At 39.6% G+C, this 25,704-nt stretch overlaps 4 protein-coding genes across 4 annotated transcripts; all 4 read left to right on the top strand.

Moving 5' to 3' along the window:
- The first annotated feature begins 2,282 nt into the window (after nucleotides 1-2,282).
- LOC110086478 (olfactory receptor 14A16-like) lies at nucleotides 2,283-4,538 on the top strand. Its single transcript, XM_078378109.1, has one exon. It carries the CDS (start codon nucleotides 2,542-2,544, stop codon nucleotides 3,496-3,498), a length of 957 nt encoding a protein of 318 aa, XP_078234235.1. The 5' UTR covers nucleotides 2,283-2,541; the 3' UTR covers nucleotides 3,499-4,538.
- Nucleotides 4,539-12,631: 8,093 nt separating this feature from the next.
- LOC144583700 (olfactory receptor 14I1-like) lies at nucleotides 12,632-15,025 on the top strand. Its single transcript, XM_078378108.1, has one exon. The coding sequence runs from the start codon at nucleotides 13,171-13,173 to the stop codon at nucleotides 14,116-14,118; it is 948 nt and encodes a 315-aa protein (XP_078234234.1). The 5' UTR covers nucleotides 12,632-13,170; the 3' UTR covers nucleotides 14,119-15,025.
- Nucleotides 15,026-15,168: 143 nt separating this feature from the next.
- On the top strand, nucleotides 15,169-17,167 carry LOC110071022 (olfactory receptor 14C36-like). Its single transcript, XM_078378750.1, has one exon. It carries the CDS (start codon nucleotides 16,220-16,222, stop codon nucleotides 17,165-17,167), a length of 948 nt encoding a protein of 315 aa, XP_078234876.1. The 5' UTR covers nucleotides 15,169-16,219.
- Nucleotides 17,168-17,476: 309 nt separating this feature from the next.
- Nucleotides 17,477-24,191, top strand: LOC144583699 (olfactory receptor 14A16-like). Its single transcript, XM_078378107.1, has one exon. The coding sequence runs from the start codon at nucleotides 21,288-21,290 to the stop codon at nucleotides 22,242-22,244; it is 957 nt and encodes a 318-aa protein (XP_078234233.1). The 5' UTR covers nucleotides 17,477-21,287; the 3' UTR covers nucleotides 22,245-24,191.
- Nucleotides 24,192-25,704: the final 1,513 nt, after the last annotated feature.

The following is a 25,704-nucleotide window of genomic DNA, read 5'->3' as shown; positions in this document are numbered from 1 at the left end:
CCACAGGGTGACCACAGCTGCGATACAAGGATATCTGCAAGCGGGATCTGAAGGCCTTAGGAATGCACCTCAACATACAGGAAACCTTGACATCTGAGCGTTCAGCCTGGAGGAAGGCGGTGCAGCATGGCCTCTCCCAATTTGAAAAGACACTTGTTCAGCAGGCCGAGGCAAAGAGGCAGTCCCGAAACCAGCAAAAACAGGGAGCTGTTCAGGGGACAGATTGTATTTGTCCTCAGTGTGGAAGGGATTGTCACTCTCGAATTGGCCTTCTCAGCTACACTAGGCACTGTTCCAAGTCCTCCATACAGAGCACAATACCATAGTCTCTCGAGACTGAAGGATGCCTAATCTAAGAGGACCTATATTATATATATATATAATAGACTGATTGCTTGTCTTGATCATTGTTCTCAATGACATGTCCTTGCCTAATAAGCCTGTGAAAACAGTGGATGCACAAGAAGGGCTTCCCCAGAAGCTCTTAAAAACTGGGGAGGCTCACATGAGATAATGATGTAACTTTGCACCCTGATTAATCCAGATCAGGCAATGGAAGAGTTGAATTTACACTAATGAAAAGCTTCCTATCTGTCCATTGTAAGTTCTGAGGCTCCCTTTGGCTCCTCTTTGCCCAGGGAAGCCTTTGGGAATCTCAGGAGTTGAGGGAAGAGCCATTAAAAGGAACAGAAAAGAAACAAGGCAGGCATCCTGTAGTAATCTCAAGATGAAGATTTAAAGGGTGTTTGGGTGACCTTACACTAGATTACTTTTTGGGAAATTGGAGCAAAATGCATGAAAATGCAAGTGGTTATTTAAAACCATTTAATGGTGTTTGGGTAAGTTTTATGAAATTGGGCATATTAGAACTTTAACATTCTTATCATCTGTCCAGCTTCTCTTCTCTTCTTTTCTCTTAATTTTTGCTATTGGCCTATCTATCTCTTTTTATTTATAATCTGGGTTTTGGGAAGAACATTTTGCTGCCAAAAATCTATTGACTTCAGTACAATAAAACAAGAATTTAATATACAGTATTTGTTGTGACTTGTTCACGTCTTTGCTAAAATATTTTCAAATGCTCATATATATATTTCGAACATCATGATGCTGAGGAAGAACTTGTTACATTGTTCAAATTAAATTTGCAGCAGCCACTTGGCATGCTATTTGCTAAATGAATTGTGCATGTATATTATTATGACCTAATAATGATATTATGTGTAAATCCCATGCAAATAACTATCAATTCAGTTGGCTTGTGTATTTGTGCATGTGAGAATGTAAGAGTGAGCATAGGGAAGATCTTGTGTAATTTCACATTAATATGAACATTTATAATGAAAGTAATCTTGTGTAAGCTCACCCATCCAATATAACATTTATTTGATCAATGATTGCTAGTGCTACCAAACTATAGTAATATTTGAATTAGAGTAGAAAGACATTTCCTGGAAACACAAATCCAACTTGTTTTGAATTATATAAATTCCACAATTAAGAACATATGTTAGCATGAACAGAAGCTTCTCAATATGTGAACTCAACCATGTACTCATTGATTACATTGATTAAATATTTTGCAATGTAATCTGCTTAATCACTATATCTCCTTTTTTGTTTAAAAAAACCTCTTTTAACAAAATTCGGTTTTGAGACTTTAAATGCTGAAGAAATTATTTTCTGTGTGAAACAGCATAGAGTTCAATGATGCTAGTTTCCTCCATGTTTGCACCTCATTGCAATTCACCAATTTTACTTTTTCATTTACAAAAAGTTTATTTTTCATTCTGTTTTTTAATTTTTCATGTTATAACAATCCACCATTTTTACATACACACATGGTTGGGTGAAGGAGACAAGATCTATATTCACTTTCAGTCATATCTCCATTTGAATCTCTCACACCAGGATTGTTCTAATTTTCTGCATATACAAAATTTACTGTTTATACAGAGGGAGTATCCGAGAAGAATGTCAGCGAGGGGACTCATTAAAGCCAAATGTAAGCACCTAGTCTCCAGCTGTTCAGACAGTCTGAATTATCTGGGATCTGGACTGGATGGAGATTATATGAAAATATAATCCCATTTCCAGCATTGCAAGGAGTATGCACAGGTTTGATGAAAAGAATCTTATTTCATTATATGCGCATCTGTCTTATGCATTCACTATCTACATATTTCATGTATTGCACCCATACATGAAACCACTGGGGATTTTAGGCAATCAAATTCTAGATCTGGAGGGGCTGTCCAAGTGTGAGACAGGTGCCTAGAGTAGGATGAGAAAGCCGAATACTGAGAAACGGAAGGCACTACAGGTACATGAGACCAGAACACCAGTGCTATGACAAATAATTATTTGACCCCAATGATTTAGCAAAGAAATGTCTGATAGATGTCCTTGCTGAATTAAAGGGAGTCCGTTTATATTAACTTGAATAATCAACATTGGCAATTTAATTCATCTCATTTTCTGAGTATATTAAGAGTTTTGTATTTGTTGTTCTACAGCTGATATGCAAGTACTGAAGACAACATGAACAATCGTACTTCCACATCTACCTTTCTGTTGCTGCAGTTCTCAAGCATCCGAGGATTACAGATCTTAAACTTCTTTGTGTTCCTAGTGTTGTATCTGATTGCACTAGCAGGGAATCTTATCATCATCCTTGCAATTGCTGTTGATCACAGACTGCACACTCCCATGTACTTCTTCCTTTTGAATCTGGCCATGCTAGACCTTGGTGCTATTTCTGTCACAGTACCCAAATCAATAGCCATTTCTGCTATGAATGATACATCCATTTCCTTTGCTGGATGTGTTGCTCAGGTTTTCTTTTGTTTCTTCTTTCTATCATCAGACTTCATTGTCTTAATCATAATGGCCCATGATCGGAATGTTGCAATTTGCAACCCACTCCAGTATGAGAGAATTATGCATAAGAGAGCCTGTCTTCACATGGTGGCCATTGGCTGGATTGTTAGTCTCGCTTACGCCACATTGCACACTTGTGGTACATTTGCAATCACCTTCTGTTCTAACATTGTTGATCAGTACTACTGTGAGATACCACAGCTATTAAAGCTCTCGTGCTCTGATATTTACTTAGCAGAGGCTGGGCTTTTAGTATTAAGCTGTGCTGTAGGGTTAGGATGTTTTATCTTCATCATCAGAACATATGTGCAGATCTTTGCTACTGTCCTCAGGATCCCTTCTGTGCATGGTCAGAAAAAAGCCTTCTCCACTTGCATTCCCCACCTGACTGTTGTCTCTCTGTTTATGTTCAGTGCACTTTTTGCCTATGCAAAGCCTGTCACCAATACCTCTTCCAATCTGGATATAGCATTTGCTATGATATATGCCACGGTTCCTCCCATGCTGAATCCATTCATCTATAGCATGAGAAACAAAGAGATCAAGAATGCTCTATGCAAACTGTTAGATGTGGTACTTTCCTCGAAAGCCATGCTTAGATGTATTCTTCAAGAATAAAATTGTATAAAAGCTGGATATTAATGTTGGCTTCTGTAATCAGTTGTTTTATGCTAGGGCCACTTCAGTATCCAGATCCAAGTACATTTGTTAAGATTAATTAATGAAGTTGGGTGAGTCTCAATGCATGCTGGAAAGGCACAGCATACTGAAGGTTAGAAAAGATAATGTCATCAGAAGGCAAGTCACTGTCTGTACACCTCTGAATCTGCTATGCCTGTTACATTCATTGGGTCCGTATAACACACAGAGATCATACAGCTGCTAAGGGACCATTGCTAGTAGTAGACTCTCCCAGTTGTATCCCCACTTTGTCTTGCTAGTAGAGATCCTTCAGACTCAAGACTATGGTAACATGCTCTGAATAGAGGTCTTGCAACATCGTCTAGTGTGGCTGAGAAGGCCAATTCGAGAGTGACAATCCCTTCCACACTGAAGACAAGTACAATCTGTCCCCTGTCCATCTCCCAGGTTTTGCTGGTTTCAGGACTGCCTTGTCTTGAATTTAATAAGTAAACTAATAAGAACCTCTATTTTGACCTTCCTACTCTGAGAATACGAATGCAGTAAACAGCAGTCAGAAATGCCACCATATCTGAACGCTTTATTGAATGGGACTTCAATGACAGTGGCCTCAAACCTAGATACAGTTTTGAGGGGTTTTTGATACTCCAAACTCTTTGGAGGAGTGAAGGAGCAATGGGGGGAAAAGAGTAAGTATGCCCAGAAGAGATATAGTGTGGTAGTCTTCATAATACTGGTCTATTGTCAATGATGTGGAGGGCTGCAGAGAAATGATATCTGGCTTATTTTCTATAGTTCACCCCAAAAAGTTGGTTTTACTTAATATATTTAAAAATCTGATATGCTAGAGGTGTTATTTTAGAACTGCAGAACTGGAAGGGACCCTATAATCCAGCTGCTGTCAAGGAAGAATAGTGGGGAAATGAATTCCCAACCTTTGGCTCTGTAGTTAGATGCCTAAATCACTTCTTCCATGATGTTTTCTTATTTTTTGGTTGGGGGGCTAGTATTATAGCTACTAATATTAGTATAAGCAAAAGGTCAGCTTGTCCACCCATGTTGTATTCTTATCAGGCAAGTGCTCTTTAAATACCATTCTAAGGTATTTTAGGGGTACATTTTATTTATTTTTGTGTAGTGCAGAATTTGTGAGTTGTTTCCTTTCTTCCTCATGCCCCCCTCCATTGTCTGTCTAATTATCATTGGGTTGATAATTGTTTCCCACCAGGAATTTCTCTGGTTTGTTTTCTCTTAGTTGTTTTTATAAAGAACATAATTGGGTAGTACAGATATCACCTTCAAAATGTTGAAGTGTAGAGTTTTTCTTAACATGAGTGGAAAATGCTGTTCTGGAACTGGGTAAAAATCAGGGCTGTATGTTTCCATGTGAAGATTTTGTTTAAATTCAAGCTCATATGGTGATTATAGGTCGATCTATGAATGCTACTATGCAAATATTAATTTTAGAAAATAGTTTTTATGGAATGAATATACCATGACACCTTCCTCTCCCAGTTGTATCCCCACTTTGTCTTGCTAGCAGACATCCTTCAGTCTCAAGAAACTATGGTAACATGCTCTAAATAGAGGTCTTGCAACAGCATCTAGTGTGGCTGAGAAGGCCGATTCCAGAGTGACAATCCCTTCCACACTGAAGACAAATACAATCTGTCCCCTGTCTGGCTCCCTGGTTTTGCTGGTTTCGGGACTGCCTTTTTTTGAATTTAATAAGTAAACTAATAAAAACCTCTATTTTGACCTTCCTCTATCAGCTATTGTATGTGGAGCAGGATACAAAATTTGTATATACATGATTCTTTGTAAAAGATAGAAGCAATTACTCTGTATGTCAATTACTGTCACTAAGCATCATATTGTCTTCCTACAATAATGATGCCCTTTGTAATACATGTTGGAATAAAATGTTATATGTTGGCAACTTTATGTGCTGTTATTCTGTTGTTCCTTAAAAGGACCAAAAACAAATGTCTCATTATCACAGTTGCTGTGAAAGGAAAGCTATATGTAGAGGGCCATACAGGCGTGAGCATAGATCATACCAGAGAAGAGAGGATATCTTTTCTAAGTAAAAGCCTAAGTGTCACGTTCCCGGGGGGTTTCAACAGGAGAGACCGATAAGCCAGTCCAATGTCAAAAGTTCAGAGAATGAAGAGCCAATATCAAAATGCCAAAGACAAATCACAAACCGTAAATCCAAGGTCACAGTCAAAAGCTAAATCACACAATGTAGTCCAGGGTCAGAGTCCAAAGCCAAGGGTCCAAAGAACAAGGTTCAAGGTAGTCAGAAGCGTGGATGCAAGCCAGAGATTTGACTTGTTGCTTCCACGAGCTTCCCAGCCATCTGGGAGCTGCTTATATAGTAAAACAGTCATTGAACTGCTGGTAGCCTTTCATCCTGTCAATGCTCAGGGCTAGCTGACCTGATGTTTCTGCCGGCAGCATTCAGGCGACCCTCTGACCTTTGAGTCAAAATCTTTGCTGAAGTCTAGCCCTTACCCTGGCTACTGGGGGAGGAGAATCTGGTGGAGATTCAGCTGTCTTTGCTTCTAATTGCTCAACATTCTCCTCAGCTGTAGTTAACCCCTCAGGTTCTGGATCTTCAGCTGAACTCATGACACTAAGATAACTATGGTGGAGGGATAATTCTGGGTGTTTCAGCTCCAAGAAGAAATTTTCCAAAACACTCCATAATGGGAGACTCTCCATTCTACTATGTCTTCTTTCTTTCACACAGAAGGCCTTGGCATCTGCTCTGTGGATTGATTGGAGACACATTCTGATTGGCCAAGATGCTACGCGATGCAAATAGGTCCTTCTGAATTCTCAGAAGTCCTGTTTCTGTACGGGGATAAAACAGTGTTATTATTTGTTTTAAAAAAATCACAACACAAAACCTCTTTGAACAAATGTCCCCAGATTTAGCACACAGTGAGTGCAGACTTTCTGCTACATCCATACCAAATTTGGTACTGATCCGAGGTTAAGTTTCATGGTTACAGTGGGGTCTGGACTTACGAACTTAATCTGTATTGGAAGGTGGTTCTTAGGTCGAAAAGTTCTTAGGTCGAATCTGCATTTCCCATAGGAATGCATTGAAAACCATTTAATCTGTATCTGCTCTTTTCTGTCCATAGAAACTAATGGGAAGCTGCTATTCCGCCTTCTGCCACTAGATGGGGGATATTTTTTCTTTTTCCCCTTAGGTTCAGGAAACGAGGAGGAAGGCAGGGAACAGTTTGCAAAGCACTTTAGAAATCTTTTTTTTCAACAAAGCCAATTTTAAATCATGTTTTAAAGCATGTTGTGCTGATTTTTTCAGCACAAAGACACACAGGCAGGGTTTTTAGGTGCTGAGCAAGCCTCCCCAAGCCTCTTCAGAGCCAGCCCATCAGCTGATAGGCGGGGAGAGGAGGGTGCAGGAGCGGGGGAAAATCACACAATGGCTGCCAGGCTTCTTTTTGGGTGTCAGCTTTTAGCTGTTTCCTGCTCTTTTTCCTGCTGTTTGGGGGCTACCAAGGCCTGGTAAGTGACTTTCTTTTATTTATTTTAAAGTTTCTGACCCTTTTTTCCCCTCCAGAAGCCTCTAAGGGGAGGGAGGGGGCAGTTTTTTCCCCGTTCGTAACTCGAGGGTCGTTCGTATGTCGAGTCCTTATTTCCTCTATAGGGCGGGTTCGTAAGTTGAATTGTTCGCAAGTAGGGTCATTCGTAAGTCGAGACCCCACTGTATATTTTTTTTGTTATGGGCACTTTTCTGATTTGTCATAAGGAATGTTGAATACTGCTAATGCACAATGTATTTGTACTTTGAACTGAAGAAGAAAAACAGCCACCCACAAATAATTTTTTCTGCCACACATCAAAGGAGTCATGGACTGCATGGGGAAACTTTTGAAAAAACACAACTTAACAATCAGTATGCAGTCCCACCACGAAAATACAACAACTGTTATGGTCAGCAAAGGACAAAAGGGACCCTCTCACCACTGCAGGAGTATACCAGATACCTTGCAGTTGTGGCCAGGTATATATTGGGACCACAAAATGCAACATCCACACTAGAATCAAAGAACATGAAAGACACTGCAAACTATAACAACCGGAAAAATCGGTAGTACTGAACATGCCCTGAAACAAGCTGGACATGAAATCCTATTTTAAAACACAGAACTACTGGATGACATCAGCAATCATTATGTTAGACTACAGAGGGAAGCCATTGAAATCCCCAAACATCAGCAGAGCTTCAACAAAAAAGAAGAAAGTCTAAAACTCAACAAAGCCTGGCTCCCAGTACTAAAAAAATTCAGCCTGCAAGAGATCGACAAACATGTATGTGATCACTGCACACAAAAGACTGGATAACAAAACCCATCAATCACAGTGACAGACCATCTCCGCCCTTATTGCAACAATACACCCATAGCAAAATACACCCTGATTACCATAATAACAAAAAGCCGATCCCACAGCTACAAATACTCAACTATCCCACTAACTAGACAAGAACACAGACAGAATTCTAACCCCTGTCCACTGAAGATGCCAGCCACAGAGAAATGGCAAAACATTAGGAAGAAAAACCTTCGGAACACAGCCAAACAGCCCACAAAACCTAGAATAATCATTGGATACTGGGCGTGAAAGCCTTCGAGAATACAGTGGTGCCTTGCATAGCGAGGTTAATCCGTTCCGGATTAACCTTCGCTATAGCGAAACATCGCTAAACGGGACAAAAAAAAAACATAGAAACGCATTGAACTTTGTTCAATGCGTTCCTATGGCTTGAAAACTCACAGTTCAGCGATGTTTCTTCATAGTGCCGCCATTTTCGCACCCTCGTTAAGCGAGGGCAGGGCGCGAAAATGCGGCCCGGACCTTCCGGCGGCCATTTTGGAACCACCGTTCAGCTGTTCTCCCCGGCTTCATTTTGCGAAGATCGCTAAGCGAATCGCTTAGCGATCTTTGCAAAGCGAAAAAACCCCATAGGGGCCATCGCTGAGCGAATGCTCCAGTGATGGCCCAGAGTGCCTCGTTAAGCGATTTCATCGCTCAGCGAGGCACTCGTTAAGCGAGGCACCACTGTATATTGGTCCTTTGCCAATATTTGAAGTCCACGTACAAGATCTGAGAGCAAAAGCATATTAACATATTTGCACATTGTACAATAATTCTCTCTCTCTCTCTGTGTGTGTGCACATTTGTGTGTTATTCTATCATTTTTCTTTATCATTTATAGGGAGGCTAGAGTCTTTATGGAATGCTGCCTGACTGGTCAAAGGGTTTCTTTGTATTTTGCTCTTTCAGGATCACATCTCATTTCATACACTTAAAAAAATATCCCATATGTTCCTATGGCTTTTGTTTTGTTTCTTTCAACCTTGGCATTTTGCCCCAACAGTGCTTGTGAAGAATAGTTAAATAGTACAAATCATTAATTCTAGGAATTGAGACATGAATGGGTGATGCTAATGATCTCCCTGGGTGCTTACAGAAGTGTGTTAGAACATTGCACAGGAGGATCAAGAGTTTATTTTTTTAGTTGTTGTTTTTAACCAGGTGTTCTGGACCCTTGAGAATATGATCCCAAGAAATCAAAGCAGAGTTATAGTGCTTTCCCTTCCTGTATGCCATAAACATGCTGCTGCAAATACGGTTGGCTGCTTCATTTACACCTGAAGAGCTACTACTATAAATGCAGACAAGTCAACTCATGCACCTGTGCTGTATCATGCCTTAACTCAAATTGGAGAAGAATCGCAATCCTACAAGGCAAGTGATTATTCAACAATTTTCTAGAGTAGTTGAGGGGATATTCTATTTATATTTGTGTATATTTCAGAGTTTGTGGGTCGTTTCTTTTTCTCCACATGTCTCTCTTTTCTCCCCTCTCTCCTCACTGTCCATCTAATTGACAGATCTGGTTTGTGAAGGTTTCCTCTTCATATACATTTTGCCAGCACGAACCTGTCCAGTTTGTTTCTTCTCATCGTCGTTGTTGTTTTCAAATAGAACATTATTAAGTTGTAGACGATGTGAAACATCAAGCAGATAACCCTGGAAAGCAGAGCTTCAGTTAGCATGAGGAAACAATGCTGTAGTGGTTTAAGAGTCTAAAAGAACAATGCCGTGTGTCTATGTGAACTATTTCCAGAGGATAAATATTTTATTTATAATGGGTATTACTATGCAAATATTCATTGAAAAATACAATTATCATGGGATGGATATACTTGGACACTTGGCTCTATTAACTATTGCTTGTGGAATATCTTGATTAACAAATGACTGAAATAGTTAATCTGTTTAATGTTTCCATTATTGAAAATATCATGTTGCTCTCATACAATCACTATGGCTTGTGTAATGCACAGTCGTGTTGGAATAAAATGAGATACTCTATGTTGGCATCTTGATCACTTTTTCTGTTGTCACTTAATGAGACTATAACCAATTGTCTAATTTTCATGATTGGTCAGAAGATCAGTATAAAAAGGTTAAAATCAAATGTCCCTATCTTTAGTATTCAATACAGGCATCATCTCTGATCATATCAGAGATGGGAAAATTAATTTGGGGTGGTCTACAGTTGTGCACGTAGCCTTGTTATCTCTGGTGTTCTGGATGTTGTAGACCAAAATAGTAAGCTGCCCACTCCCAACTCTGGATTCTACTGAAGCATTAATACGTAGAGGTCTGTTTCCACCCTAAGAATCCAAGAGATGAAACACCAAAAGTCACCAAACTTTGTGGATATACAAATGGGTATGGGGAGAAAATTTCCTACAGAAATTTCCAGACATATTGCCAGCTATTAGAGGATGCACAATGGACAAAGGGTCTCGTGGGACCATAGAGATTAATCCCTCTTCCTCTCAGATTGAACTGAAACCTCCAAATAGTTTAGAACAGATATAAGAACTGATTCCCTATGAAACAAACAAATTAGACATGTCTTATTTGTTCTCTGCAGCCTTTGTTTGTGAATTTGGGTATTGGAAACTAAATTTATCATATACTGTATTAAGCAAGTTTATTCCACTTTAAATGGATTTCATGGCTGGTACTCCTTTTGTCCAGTATCCTTTCCTACTATTTAAATCCCCATCTTGTTATATACTATACAATGAGATATGTAAACTTCAGCTTCTTAACTAGTGGCACATCAATAGCGTGATTTATGGTATTGTATTTGACTTCTGCCAATTTACATAAAGATCAGGATTTTGGCTATGGTCACTGCAGAGTATTCCTTTTGAAACCACGTATGCCTAGATTCTGGAGAGAAATGCTGATTTGGATTCAGTTCCTTAAAACCCTCTGGTTAATGAATGTGGCATATTGGGCTTTTGTACCTATGATTCCAAAAACCAGAATTTGGCCCAATATTGCTACACAATATCCTGCTTGCATTGCCAGCAGGAAAAAGGATGCCAAGTCTTACATAGCAAAGGGCAGCCTGAATGTTGACAACAATACTGGTAGCAGTCAAGGTGGTCTACTGGGTGCCCTCTTCTGCTCACTACCATTCACAAAGTGACACCATGCAGGGGAAATCCCCAGAAGCGGACTCCTTTTTAGATTAGTTAACTACTTCTCACCCAAAGAGAAATCAGTTGTTAAGGCTGTTATACAATAAATGTGAAAATATATCTAAATTATTTTGGAAAAGTAGAGCAGAGAAGCTAAAGTGATATGCTCTGTTTCTCAGTAAATTGACATGAATAGTAGGTGTTCATTCTGAGGACATTTATTTCATCAGTGATTTGTCCTATGGGGTAGGAAAATCTTCCACATCCTCGTGCCAAGCTGCCAAGCCTCTGGGGGCAGAATCTCCAGGAACTCGTTGGCTCCTGGATCTAGCTCCCTAAACCACCTGATCTGTTGATGCAACAAGGCAGCAGCTAAACTATTGTCTATCTCTGGAATGTGTTGTGCCTGAACCAAAATGTTGAATTTCAAGGCCTGCAGTGTGAATGCCCTAATCAATTCCATGACCCTCTCTGAATGAGACATAAGGTTGTCGAACCAAAAATGTACAACAGAGTTTGACCATTCTTCTGCCCATAGCCACAGTGTGCCTACTACTGGGAAGAATTTAAGGAATGTTAGATTCCTGGTAATACGGGCCTGATGCCAATCTTCAGGCCATGTGCTGCTACATCATCTCCCTCTGAAATAGATCCCAAAACCTAAGGAGCTCGCAGTGTCTGAATGAACCTGGAAAATCCACCTTCAACCCTATCTCACTTCTCCAGAAAGATATTCAATTAAAACCTGCTAAAACTGATTCCAGACTTGTAGGTCCTCCCTCATACCTTGCGTAACCCTAGTCCTATGCAATGGGTGATGCAGGCCCTCCATCACATTGCAAAGCTGATGCAAAAAGGCACGTCCCAGCACCATGACTCTATGGTGTCGTGATGGTCTATGATTTCTTGCAGCTCTTGCAGAGACACCTTTCTCCTTTGTAATAGTGATGCAATCCAAATTTTAAGGTCAGCTAATTTGTTGCCTGGCAACTTTGATGTCTGTTGTACAGTGTCTAGCTCAATGTTGGTCCTTCTGTTTTTTCCCTCTGCCAGTTGTAAATCTATCTCCTCTGCCATTGCTTGGATAGTGTTCAGGATAAGTTTACACCTCCCTGTGTTCCTCTCACCACAAAAAAGAAAATCATCAAGGTAATGGGCCTTACACTTACGGCCCACCCTGCTTCTGAGCTTCCATTCAATAAACGAGCTGAAACGCTCAAGTGCTGCGCCTGACACATGGGTAAGGCTCTGTCAACATAGAGGGATCCTTGAAAATGAAAGCCTAACAGATCAAAATCATGCAGATGAACTGGCAAAATCTGGAAAGCTGATTTAATATCACATTTTGCCATCTCCACCCCTACACCACACTTCAGTATCATGTGAACCTCCTCCTCAAAGAGATGCAGCACACTGTACAATGTTTCTGAGGGATGGAATTGTTGACCGACTCTCCCTCAGGGTAGGACAAATAATGTATTAATTTAAACTCTCCCTGTACCTTTTTTGGAACAATTCCTAAAGGTGAGACCCTTAAGGTTTCCAGAGGGGGTGATGTGAAAGGACCCAAGACTCTCCCTTCCCTTTCTTCCTTGGAAACTTTTTTCTGAACCACCTTTTCCATTCCAAACAATGATTCACTTGCAAAAGCAAAGGCGCAGTGTATTGGAGCTCTCTCTTTCACTGGCGCCAGGAAAGGAAGAGGGCGGGGAGAGGGTGGAACACCCTTAAATAACCTAACATTCCCTCCTCTCACCAACGACAATTACCACACGACTAAGAGTCTCACGTCATCTGAGGAGGGAGGCAAAAGCGAGCCGCCCAGCAAGGTTCAATCAGTTGTTTAGTAAATAGAGGGACAGTAAAGGACTCAAGAGGCTGCTCAACTATAGAAGCTCACTAAAGGTGTGGAACTGGTAAATATTGTTAAATATCTCACTTATCTTGAAAGCTAGATTAGGGTCACTTTAAATTGTTTCCATCTTGATGGCAGAAAACATAACATATTCTGTTTAAGTTAACCAATTCATTGGCAGTAACAGATTAATAGTTCTTATGTTCTTTTCATTACAGATCATATGCAAGTACAGAAGACAACATGAATAATGATACTTTGATGTCTACTTTTCTGCTGATGAGAATCTCCAATGTCCGAGAACTACAGATCTTACACTTTTTCCTATTTCTAGTATTGTCTCTGATGTCAGTAACTAGCAACCTTCTCATTATCATTGCAGTGGCCTTGGATTATCACTTTCATACCCCTATATACTTCTTTCTGTTCAATTTAGCTATGCTAGACCTTGGTTCAGTGTCAGTCACAGTGCCCAAATCTATGGCTGTGTCCCTTATGGATGACACTTCAATTTCATATGCTGGATGTGTAGCTCAGGTTTTCTGTTATCTCTTCTTTCTAACTTCAGGCTTTTGTATCTTAGTTATAATGGCTCATGATCGCAACATTGCTATTTGCAACCCACAGCAGTATGAAAGAATCATTCACAAAGGATCCTGCTTTCATATGGTAGCAATAGGATGCTTTAGTAGTTTTTTTTATGCACTCTTACACACTGTTGGTACTTTTGCAAATACCTTCTGTTCTAATACAGCCAGTCAGTTCTTCTGTGAAATCCCACAGTTACTCAAGCTGTCATGCTCTGACCTTTATCTTGTGGAAGTTGGGCTTATTGTACTCAGCTGCAGTACAGCAATAGGATGCCTTATTTTCATCATCCACACCTATGTGCAGATCTTTGCTACAGTGCTCAGAATACCCTCAGCACATGGTCAGAGAAAAGCCTTCTCTACTTGTATTCCTCACCTCACTGTTGTCTGTATGTTGATATTCTGTGGAATCTTTGCTTATGCAAAGCCTCGGTCTGATACATCATCTGCTCTGGATGTAGCTTTTGCTGTGACATATTCTATAATTCCTCACTTGTTGAACCCATTCATCTATAGCATGAGAAACAAAGATCTCAAGAGTGCTTTGTGGAAATTGGTAAATTTCAGACATTCCTCTAAAACCATTTCATCTGATCTTTAGTGTGAATTGTGTACTAATGCAGTTCTATTCATATTGTGTATTAATCCTGATTCCCTTGTTACTTTTTCATTTATCTTTCCCAATTCATGTTTACCCTCTTCAGTTATACTGCCTCTATATTTTTTGAAATATTGCATTATTTGTATTATTTACCTATGAACAGCTTCCACTGATACCTCTTCTAATCTGGTAATTGGATTTCCCAAGATATACAGTATACATACCGGTATTTCCTCCAGTGCTGAATTGATTCCTTTACCTCAGTGGTTCCCAAACCTGGGTCCCTGGAAGTTTCTGGACTACAACTCTCAGAAATCCTGGCCACCATAGCCACTGGTCAAGGCTTATGGGAGTTTTAGACCAAGAACACCTGGGGACCTATGGTTGTGAACAATTGATCCCCAGCATGAAAAACAATGCTCTGTGAAAAATGTTAGATCTGGAACTTGACTCTAAGCCATGTTTAAATGTGTCATGTAAGAATAAAACTGTATGCAAATTTGGACATGAATATTGGCTTCCATAATTTGTAACCTTTTGCTTGAACCGTATCTGTATCAAGATCAAATTAATTCTGTTAGGATTCATTAATTAAATTGGAAGAGTCTCAATGCATGCTGGAAGGTTGCAGCATACTATGGACTTGAAAAGACAGAGTCAACCGAAGTAAGGTCGTGGTCTAGAAACCTCTGACTCTGCTATGCCTGTTACATTCTTTGGGTCATCATTATACACACTAAAGGCCTATTGCTACTAAGGGCCTGCCCTTTATCTTAGAGAACTCTCTCTAGGTGTGTCCCCACTTTGTCTTGAACTACACTTTTCCTGGCACAGTGAAATTTGGTGAGATCCAGCTGGTGCTTAAAAGGTCCTTATTTTCAGTGCAATCCATTTTAACTCTCAATATCCATTGTGAAGGCAGAACAAACATCTATTTTGTATCTCAAAGAATGCCAGCTCTTAAAGAGGAAGAATGGATCATTTTAAGTAGAAACACAAGTAGATGAAGTCTTTTCCCCCACCCTATGCAAAACAGTAATATCAGGGAACTGTATATCATAATTATATGCCAGTGTGGAGAGTGAGCAGGTAACTCATGCTTAAATGTATCCTGTAAGAACAAAATTGTATAAGAATTTGGATATCATCTTGGGTTTTGTGACCTGCAATTTTACGCTAGGACCACTTTGTTATGCAGATTGAATTAATCCTGTTACGTGCCTTGAAATTCAATGTTCTTATCCAAGCAAAATATATCCCTGGTTTGGATAACAGCTTGGCTGATGCTGTATCATGCCGACAGATCCCGTGGTTCAGGGAGTTAGATTCAGGAGCCAGTGGCGTCCAGACAGACTACCAGCAGAGGTCTGGCAAATTGGCAGGAGGACGCCGAAAGAGCTATAGGCCTGGCCCTGGCTCCAAGGGTGCGGAAGGCATACCGGGCAGTGAGTACAGAGTTCCAGGAGTTCAGGAGATCAGTAGACTGGGAACCATTGTGGCCTGCTCCCATGGAGCACCTGCAGCAGTTTACAGTGTTCCTTAATAGAAGGGGTTTAGCTAGTTGCTGCCAAATATCTGCAGGGACACCTTTGAAGCAGTACTGTTTCAAGCTGCCTCCTTGCTGACATTTTTCGGTGCCCTAAGGATCAGCGAGGTGGTAGCAGCTGGGAAAGGCGATGCATCGAGTTTAGCCCTACAATGGCACGATGTGACGTTAGCAGAGGATATGGTGCAAATTCGCATCTGCCGGTCCAAGGCAGACCAGCGAGGGAAGGGAGCAAACCTTACTTTAGGTCCCTGTTCAATAGAAATCTTTTTGTCCGGTAAAAGCAATAGGAGTTTACTTAAAGGTTAGAGGACACGGTCATGATTATTTTTTCATACATGAGGACGGAACCCCTCTAACAAAATACCAATTTTGGAAAATTACCGACTTAGTGTTAGGTAAGGCTGGGGTCCATGGCCTGAGGTTTGGAACCCATTCCTTTAAATGACTTAAAGACTAAACAACAACAAAGTTTAAATAAACTATTTAGAATTTAAATATTAACAATTCTTCTGTTATTTTCTCTACAGATCATATGCAAATAGTGAAGACAATATGAATAATCATACTTCAAAATCTACTTTTCTGCTGATGAGAATCTCTGATGTCCAAGAACTGCAGATCTTACATGCCTTTGTATTTCTAGCATTATACCTGCTGTCAATAATTGGAAACCTTCTCATTCTTATTGCAGTGGCTTTGGATTACCGCCTTCACACTCCCATGTATTTCTTCCTGTCCAATTTAGCAGTGCTAGACCTTGGCTCAGTGTCAGTCACACTGCCCAAATCCATTGCTATGTCCCTTGCAGATGACACTTCAATTTCTTATTATGGATGTGTTGCACAGGTGTTCTTTTTTATCTTCTTTTTTACTACAGGTTTTTGTGTCTTAATTATAATGGCTCATGATCGCAATATTGCTATTTGCAAACCACTCCAGTATGAAAGAATCATGCACAAAGAAGCTTGCTTTCATATGGTAGCACTAGGTTGGTTTGCTGGTCTTTGTAATGCCCTATTACACACTGGTGGCACTTTTGCAAATGCCTTCTGTTCTAATACAGTCAGTCAGTTCTTCTGTGAGATCCCACAGTTATTAAAGCTCTCCTGCTCTGACCTTTATCTTGTGGAATTTGGGCTTATTGTACTCAGCTGCAGTATAGCAATAGGAAGCCTCATCTTCATCATCAAAACATATGTGCAGATCTTTGCTACGGTGCTCAGAATCCCCTCAGTACATGGTCAGAGAAAAGCCTTCTCCACCTGTATTCCTCACCTCACTGTTGTCTCTGTGTTAATACTCTGTGGAGGTTCTGCTCATGCAAGGCCCCCAACTAATACCACTTCAGCTCTGGATGTGGCATTTGCAGTGGTTTATTCTATAATTCCTCCCCTGTTGAATCCATTCATCTATAGCATGAGAAACAAAGAGCTCAAGGCTGCTTTGTGGAAATTGTTAAATTTCAGGTTTTCTTCTAAAACCATTTCTATCCGTCTTTAGAAATGATTCTGAACGTATTATTTTCAGATTCATCACTGATCTTATCATTTATCCTTCCCAATTCATGTTCTGAATTCTGTTGACACTCTTTATTGAAGGCCCCCTATATGACCTGATAGCAAAAACTTATTAAACTGTAATCCAAAAATATCATGCATGTTTGTAAATTAGATTTTTGTGATTAAAGTCACTACTGAAACTTCTTTTCCTTGCTAGTGCCACCTTAATCTGCTATTGAAGTTTTTTTTGTCTCGGATGGCTTCCCACGGAGCTCAACACTGGCATATATTCCCACACACTCCAAGCATCGGCTTCCTCCCAGGGTCTAAGTTTGATAGTTGCTTTATTAATTTCATTGAGTTACTTTATTAATTGTATAATTTCTTCACTTAAATTTTGTTAAGAAGTTTGAGCGGGCAAGGGGGGGAAGTGACGGAATGGCTTCACGCCCGCCGCGCAGCAGCGTGAAAGTTTTATATATATATAACAAAATATTAATAAAAGGGAAACAGAAGCAAACAGCAGGAAAGGTCAGAGACGGGTTTAGTACAAAAAAATTACCTAGTGGAAGACGGGGTAGGATTGAGGACAATAGTCGGGTGAGCCACAAGCAAAAAATTAACTGAGTGCTGCCGTGTTTTACATTAGCGGGAGGCTATAATTTAATTTCTTTTGGCTCTATGATAATTTCAGTTGCTTTAAGGATTTGTTACCTACCTTTTTGGAGGAGTTTCTTTGGCAAGGCTTGGGAATCCGCTTTGTGTTTTACACTTAAGAGAGCGCCTACCCCCCCCCTTGCGTTTAAGTGCTAACAGTTGGAAGCAACTTGTCTGCGGGACCGGACAACCTCCTAACCAAGTGTGCAACAGTAAAAAAAATTAAATTAAAAGAAAAACGTAAAATTAAATCAAATTAGAAAATGGGGAAGTTGAAAGCAAATTAGAAAGTTGGATAATTACAGCAAATAATAACAAAAATAATAAAAGTAATAAAATAGATAAATAAAATAATAGTTTAAAAAGGGGGAGAAGCACAAAAATAATATTAAGAATAATAAAGAATTAATACTAAACTAAGTGGTACCTTTATTAAATTAATAATTAATTGATTACTGAATTAATTATTAAATAAAATATATTGGGCAGTAAAATCAATTTGATTAAGCAATAGCTAATTTATTATAACGAATAATTGTTGATCTAATCAAGCAGGAAATTAATTGGGTAATTAATTAATTGAACAATTAATTCAGTAGATATTCTTTACAATAGAATTAAATAGTTAATCGATAAATTAATAAATACATATGCCCTGGCAAAGCAGCTACCATGTTCTCTAGACTCACAAAGAGAGTATGGCTTAACAAAAAGCTGACGGCATATACCAAGATCCAGATCTACAGAGCCTGTGTCCTGAGCACACTCCTGTACTGCAGTGAGTCCTTGACCCTTCGTGCACGGCAGGAGAGGAAGCTGAACACCTTCCATATGCGTTGCCTCCAACTCATTTTTGGTATCACCTGGCAGGACAACGTTCCAAATAGAGTAGTCGTAGAACGTGCTGGAATTTTTAGCATGTATTCATTACTGAAACAGCGATGTCTACATTGGCTTGGGTATGTCGTGAAAATGGCTCATGTTTGGATTCCAAAAGATGTCCTGTATGGGAGAATCACAGCTGTGACCTCCCCAGAGGGTGACCACAGCTGCGATACAAGGATATCTGCAAGCGGGATCTGAAGGCCTTAGGAATGCACCTCAACATACAGGAAACATCTGAGCGTTCAGCCTGGAGGAAGGCGGTGCAGCATGGCCTCTCCCAATTTGAAGAGACCCTTGTTCAGCAGGCTGAGGCAAAGAGGCAGTCACGAAACCAGCAAAAACAGGGAGCTGTTCAGGGGACAGATATATATATGTATGTATGTATGTATGTATGTATGTATGTATGTATGTATGTATGTATGTATGTATGTATGTATGTATGTATGTATGTATGTATGTATGTATGTATGTATGTATGTATATGTATATATATGTATATATATATATAACAAAGCTCTTAAAAACTGGGGAGGCTCACATGAGATAATGATGTAACTTTGCACCCTGATTAATCCAGATCAGGCAATGGAAGAGTTGAATTTACACTAATGAAAAGCTTCCTATCTGTCCATTGTAAGTTCTGAGGCTCCCTTTGGCTCCTCTTTGCCCAGGGAAGCCTTTGGGAATCTCAGGAGTTGAGGGAAGAGCCATTAAAAGGAACAGAAAAGAAACAAGGCAGGCATCCTGTAGTAATCTCAAGATGAAGATTTAAAGGGTGTTTGGGTGACCTTACACTAGATTACTTTTTGGGAAATTGGAGCAAAATGCATGAAAATGCAAGTGGTTATTTAAAACCATTTAATGGTGTTTGGGTAAGTTTTATGAAATTGGGCATATTAGAACATTAACATTCTTATCATCTGTCCAGCTTCTCTTCTCTTCTTTTCTCTTAATTTTTGCTATTGGCCTATCTATCTCTTTTTATTTATAATCTGGGTTTTGGGAAGAACATTTTGCTGCCAAAAATCTATTGACTTCAGTACAATAAAAAAAGAATTTAATATACAGTATTTGTTGTGACTTGTTCACGTCTTTGCTAAAATATTTTCAAATGCTCATATATATATTTCGAACATCATGATGCTGAGGAAGAACTTGTTACATTGTTCAAATTAAATTTGCAGCAGCCACTTGGCATGCTATTTGCTAAATGAATTGTGCATGTATATTATTATGACCTAATAATGATATTATGTGTAAATCCTATGCAAATAACTATCAATTCAGTTGGCTTGTGTATTTGTGCATGTGAGAATGTAAGAGTGAGCATAGGCAAGATCTTGTGTAATTTCACATTAATATGAACATTTATAATGAAAGTAATCTTGTGTAAGCTCACCCATCCAATATAACATTTATTTGATCAATGATTGCTAGTGCTACCAAACTATAGTAATATTTTAACTAGAGTAGAAAGACATTTCCTGGAAACACAAATCCAACTTGTTTTGTATTATATAAATTCCACAATTAAGAATTTATGTTAGCATGAACAGAAACTTCTCGATGTGTGAACTCAATCATTTACTTATTGATTACATTGATTAAATATTTTGCAACTTAATCTGCTTAATCACTAGTATATCTCCTTTTTGTTTTAAAAAACTTCTCTTTTAATGAAATTGGGTTTTGAGACTTTAAATGCTGAAGAAATTGTTTTCTGTGTGAAACAGCATAGAGTTCAATGATGCTAGTTTCCTCCATGTTTGTACCTCATTGCAATTCACCAATTTTACTTTTTCATTTACAAAAAGTTTATTTTTCATTCTGTTTTTTAATTCTTCATGTTATAACAATCCACCATTTTTACATACACACACGGTTGAGTGAAGGAGACAAGATCTATATTCACTTTCAGTCATATCTCCATTTGAATCTCTTACACCAGGATTGTTCTAGTTTTCTGCATACACAAAAATTTAGTGTTTATACAGAGGGAGTATCTGAGAAGAATGTCAGCGAGGGGACTCATTAAAGCCAAATGTAAGCACCTAGTCTCCAGCTGTTCAGACAGTCTGAATTATCTGGGATCTGGACTGGATGGAGATTATATGAAAATATAATCCCATTTCCAGCATTGCAAGGAGTATGCACAGGATTGATGAAAAGAATCTTATTTCATTATATGCGCATGTGTCTTATGCATTCACTATCTACATATTTCATGTATTGCACCCATACATGAAACCACTGGGGATTTTAGGCAATCAAATTCTGGGTCTGGATGGGCTGTCCAAGTGTGAGACAGGTGCCTAGAGTAGGATGAGAAAGCCGAATACTGAGAAAAGGAAGGCACTACAGGTACATGAGACCAGAACACCAGTACTATGACAAATAATTGTTTGACCCCAATGATTAAGCAAAGAAATGTCTGATAGATGTCCTTGCTGAATTAAAGGGAGTCCGTTTATATTAACTTGAATAATCAACATTGGCAATTTAATGCATCTCATTTTCTGAGTATATTAAGAGTTTTGTATTTGTTGTTCTACAGCTGATATGCAAGTACTGAAGACAACATGAACAATCGTACTTCCACATCTACCTTTCTGTTGCTGCAGTTCTCAAGCATCCGAGGATTACAGATCTTAAACTTCTTTGTGTTCCTAGTGTTGTATCTGATTGCACTAGCAGGGAATCTTATCATCATCCTTGCAATTGCTGTTGATCACAGACTGCACACTCCCATGTACTTCTTCCTTTTGAATCTGGCCATGCTAGACCTTGGTGCTATTTCTGTCACAGTACCCAAATCAATAGCCATTTCTGCTATGAATGATACATCCATTTCCTTTGCTGGATGTGTTGCTCAGGTTTTCTTTTGTTTCTTCTTTCTATCATCAGACTTCATTGTCTTAATCATAATGGCCCATGATCGGAATGTTGCAATTTGCAACCCACTCCAGTATGAGAGAATTATGCATAAGAGAGCCTGTCTTCACATGGTGGCCATTGGCTGGATTGTTAGTCTCGCTTATGCCACATTGCACACTTGTGGTACATTTGCAATCACCTTCTGTTCTAACATTGTTGATCAGTACTACTGTGAGATACCACAGCTATTAAAGCTCTCGTGCTCTGATATTTACTTAGCAGAGGCTGGGCTTTTAGTATTAAGCTGTGCTGTAGGGTTAGGATGTTTTATCTTCATCATCAGAACATATGTGCAGATCTTTGCTACTGTCCTCAGGATCCCTTCTGTGCATGGTCAGAAAAAAGCCTTCTCCACTTGCATTCCCCACCTGACTGTTGTCTCTCTGTTTATGTTCAGTGCACTTTTTGCCTATGCAAAGCCTGTCACCAATACCTCTTCCAATCTGGATATAGCATTTGCTATGATATATGCCACAGTTCCTCCCATGCTGAATCCATTCATCTATAGCATGAGAAACAAAGAGATCAAGAATGCTCTATGCAGACTGTTAGATGTGGTACTTTCCTCAAAAGCCATGCTTAGATGTATTCTTCAAGAATAAAATTGTATAAAAGCTGGATATTAATGTTGGCTTCTGTAATCAGTTGTCTTATGCTAGGACCACTTCAGTATCCAGATCCAAGTACGTTTGTTAAGATTAATTAATGAAGTTGGGTGAGTCTCAATGCATGCTGGAAAGGCACAGCATACTGAAGGTTAGAAAAGATAATGTCATCAGAAGGCAAGTCACTGTCTGTACACCTCTGAATCTGCTATGCCTGTTACATTCATTGGGTCCGTATAACACACAGAGATCATACAGCTGCTAAGGGACCATTGCTAGTAGTAGACTCTCCCAGTTGTATCCCCACTTTGTCTTGCTAGTAGAGATCCTTCAGACTCAAGACTATGGTAACATGCTCTGAATAGAGGTCTTGCAACATCATCTAGTGTGGCTGAGAAGGCCAATTCGAGAGTGACAATCCCTTCTACACTGAAGACAAATACAATCTGTCCCCCGTCCAGCTCCCTGGTTTTGCTGGTTTCGGGACTGCCTTGTCTTGAATTTAATAAGTAAACTAATAAGATCCTCTATTTTGACCTTCCTACTCTGAGAATACGAATGCAGTAAACAGCAGTCAGAAATGCCACCATATCTGAACGCTTTATTGAATGGGACTTCAATGACAGTGGCCTCAAACCTAGATACAGTTTTGAGAGGTTTTTGATACTCCAAACTCTTTGGAGGAGTGAAGGAGCAATGGGGGGAAAAGCGTAAGTATGCCCAGAAGAGATATAGTGTGGTAGTCTTCATAATACTGGTCTACTGTCAATGATGTGCAGGGCCGCAGAGAAATGATATCTGGCTTATTTTCTATAGTTCACCCCAAAAAGTTGGTTTTACTTAATATATTTAAAAATCTGATATGCTAGAGGTGTTATTTTAGAACTGCAGAACTGGAAGGGACCCTATAATCCAGCTGCTGTCAAGGAAGAATAGTGGGGAAATGAATTCCCAACCTTTGGCTCTGTAGTTAGATGCCTAAATCACTTCTTCCATGATGTTTTCTTATTTTTTGGTTGGGGGGCTAGTATTATAGCTACTAATATTAGTATAAGCAAAAGGTCAGCTTGTCCACCCATGTTGTATTCTTATCAGGCAAGTGCTCTTTAAATACCATTCTAAGGTATTTTAGGGGTACATTTTATTTATGTTTGTGTAGTGCAGAATTTGTGAGTTGTTTCCTTTCTTCCTCATGCCCCCCTCCATTGTCTGTGTAATTATCATTGGGTTGATAATTGTTTCCCACCAGGAATTTCTCTGGTTTGTTTTCTCTTAGTTGTTTTCATAAAGAACTTAATTGGGTAGTACAGATATCACCTTCAAAATGTTGAAGTGTAGAGTTTTTCTTAACATGAGTGGAAAATGCTGTTCTGGAACTGGGTAAAAATCAGGGCTGTATGTTTCCATGTGAAGATTTTGTTTAAATTCAAGCTCATATGGTGATTATAGGTCGATCTATGAATGCTACTATGCAAATATTAATTTTAGAAAATAGTTTTTATGGAATGAATATACCATGACACCTTCCTCTCCCAGTTGTATCCCCACTTTGTCTTGCTAGTAGACATCCTTCAGTCTCAAGAAACTATGGTAACATGCTCTAAATAGAGGTCTTGCAACAGCATCTAGTGTGGCTGAGAAGGCCGATTCCAGAGTGACAATCCCTTCCACACTGAAGACAAATACAATCTGTCCCCTGTCTGGCTCCCTGGTTTTGCTGGTTTCGGGACTGCCTTTTCTTGAATTTAATAAGTAAACTAATAAGAACCTCTATTTTGACCTTCCTCTATCAGCTATTGTATGTGGAGCAGGATACAAAATTTGTATATACATGATTCTTTGTAAAAGATAGAAGCAATTACTCTGTATGTCAATTACTGTCACTAAGCATCATATTGTCTTCCTACAATAATGATGCCCTTTGTAATACATGTTGGAATAAAATGTTATATGTTGGCAACTTTATGTGCTGTTATTCTGTTGTTCCTTAAAAGGACCAAAAACAAATGTCTCATTATCACAGTTGCTGTGAAAGGAAAGCTATATGTAGAGGGCCATACAGGCGTGAGCATAGATCATACCAGAGAAGAGAGGATATGTTTCTAAGTAAAAGCCTAAGTGTCACGTTCCCGGGGGGTTTCAACAGGAGAGACCGATAAGCCAGTCCAATGTCAAAAGTTCAGAGAATGAAGAGCCAATATCAAAATGCCAAAGACAAATCACAAACCGTAAATCCAAGGTCACAGTCAAAAGCTAAATCACACAATGTAGTCCAGGGTCAGAGTCCAAAGCCAAGGGTCCAAAGAACAAGGTTCAAGGTAGTCAGAAGCGTGGATGCAAGCCAGAGATTTGACTTGTTGCTTCCACGAGCTTCCCAGCCATCTGGGAGCTGCTTATATAGTAAAACAGTCATTGAACTGCTGGTAGCCTTTCATCCTGTCAATGCTCAGGGCTAGCTGACCTGATGTTTCTGCCGGCAGCATTCAGGCGACCCTCTGACCTTTGAGTCAAAATCTTTGCTGAAGTCTAGCCCTTACCCTGGCTACTGGGGGAGGAGAATCTGGTGGAGATTCAGCTGTCTTTGCTTCTAATTGCTCAACATTCTCCTCAGCTGTAGTTAACCCCTCAGGTTCTGGATCTTCAGCTGAACTCATGACACTAAGATAACTATGGTGGAGGGATAATTCTGGGTGTTTCAGCTCCAAGAAGAAATTTTCCAAAACACTCCATAATGGGAGACTCTCCATTCTACTATGTCTTCTTTCTTTCACACAGAAGGCCTTGGCATCTGCTCTGTGGATTGATTGGAGACACATTCTGATTGGCCAAGATGCTACGCGATGCAAATAGGTCCTTCTGAATTCTCAGAAGTCCTGTTTCTGTACGGGGATAAAACAGTGTTATTATTTGTTTTAAAAAAATCACAACACAAAACCTCTTTGAACAAATGTCCCCAGATTTAGCACACAGTGAGTGCAGACTTTCTGCTACATCCATACCAAATTTGGTACTGATCCGAGGTTAAGTTTCATGGTTACAGTGGGGTCTGGACTTACGAACTTAATCTGTATTGGAAGGTGGTTCTTAGGTCGAAAAGTTCTTAGGTCGAATCTGCATTTCCCATAGGAATGCATTGAAAACCATTAATCTGTATCTGCTCTTTTCTGTCCATAGAAACTAATGGGAAGCTGCTATTCCGCCTTCTGCCACTAGATGGGGGATATTTTTTCTTTTTCCCCTTAGGTTCAGGAAACGAGGAGGAAGGCAGGGAACAGTTTGCAAAGCACTTTAGAAATCTTTTTTTTTCAACAAAGCCAATTTTAAATCATGTTTTAAACCATGTTGTGCTGATTTTTTCAGCACAAAGACACACAGGCAGGGTTTTTAGGTGCTGAGCAAGCCTCCCCAAGCCTCTTCAGAGCCAGCCCATCAGCTGATAGGCGGGCAGAGGAGGGTG

This window comes from Pogona vitticeps, chromosome 6 (genome assembly GCF_051106095.1).
Source record: "Pogona vitticeps strain Pit_001003342236 chromosome 6, PviZW2.1, whole genome shotgun sequence".
NCBI classification, from domain to species: Eukaryota; Metazoa; Chordata; class Lepidosauria; order Squamata; family Agamidae; genus Pogona; species Pogona vitticeps.
Note: the sequence above shows the minus strand (reverse complement) of the source record. Positions and strands in the feature narration are given on the sequence as shown.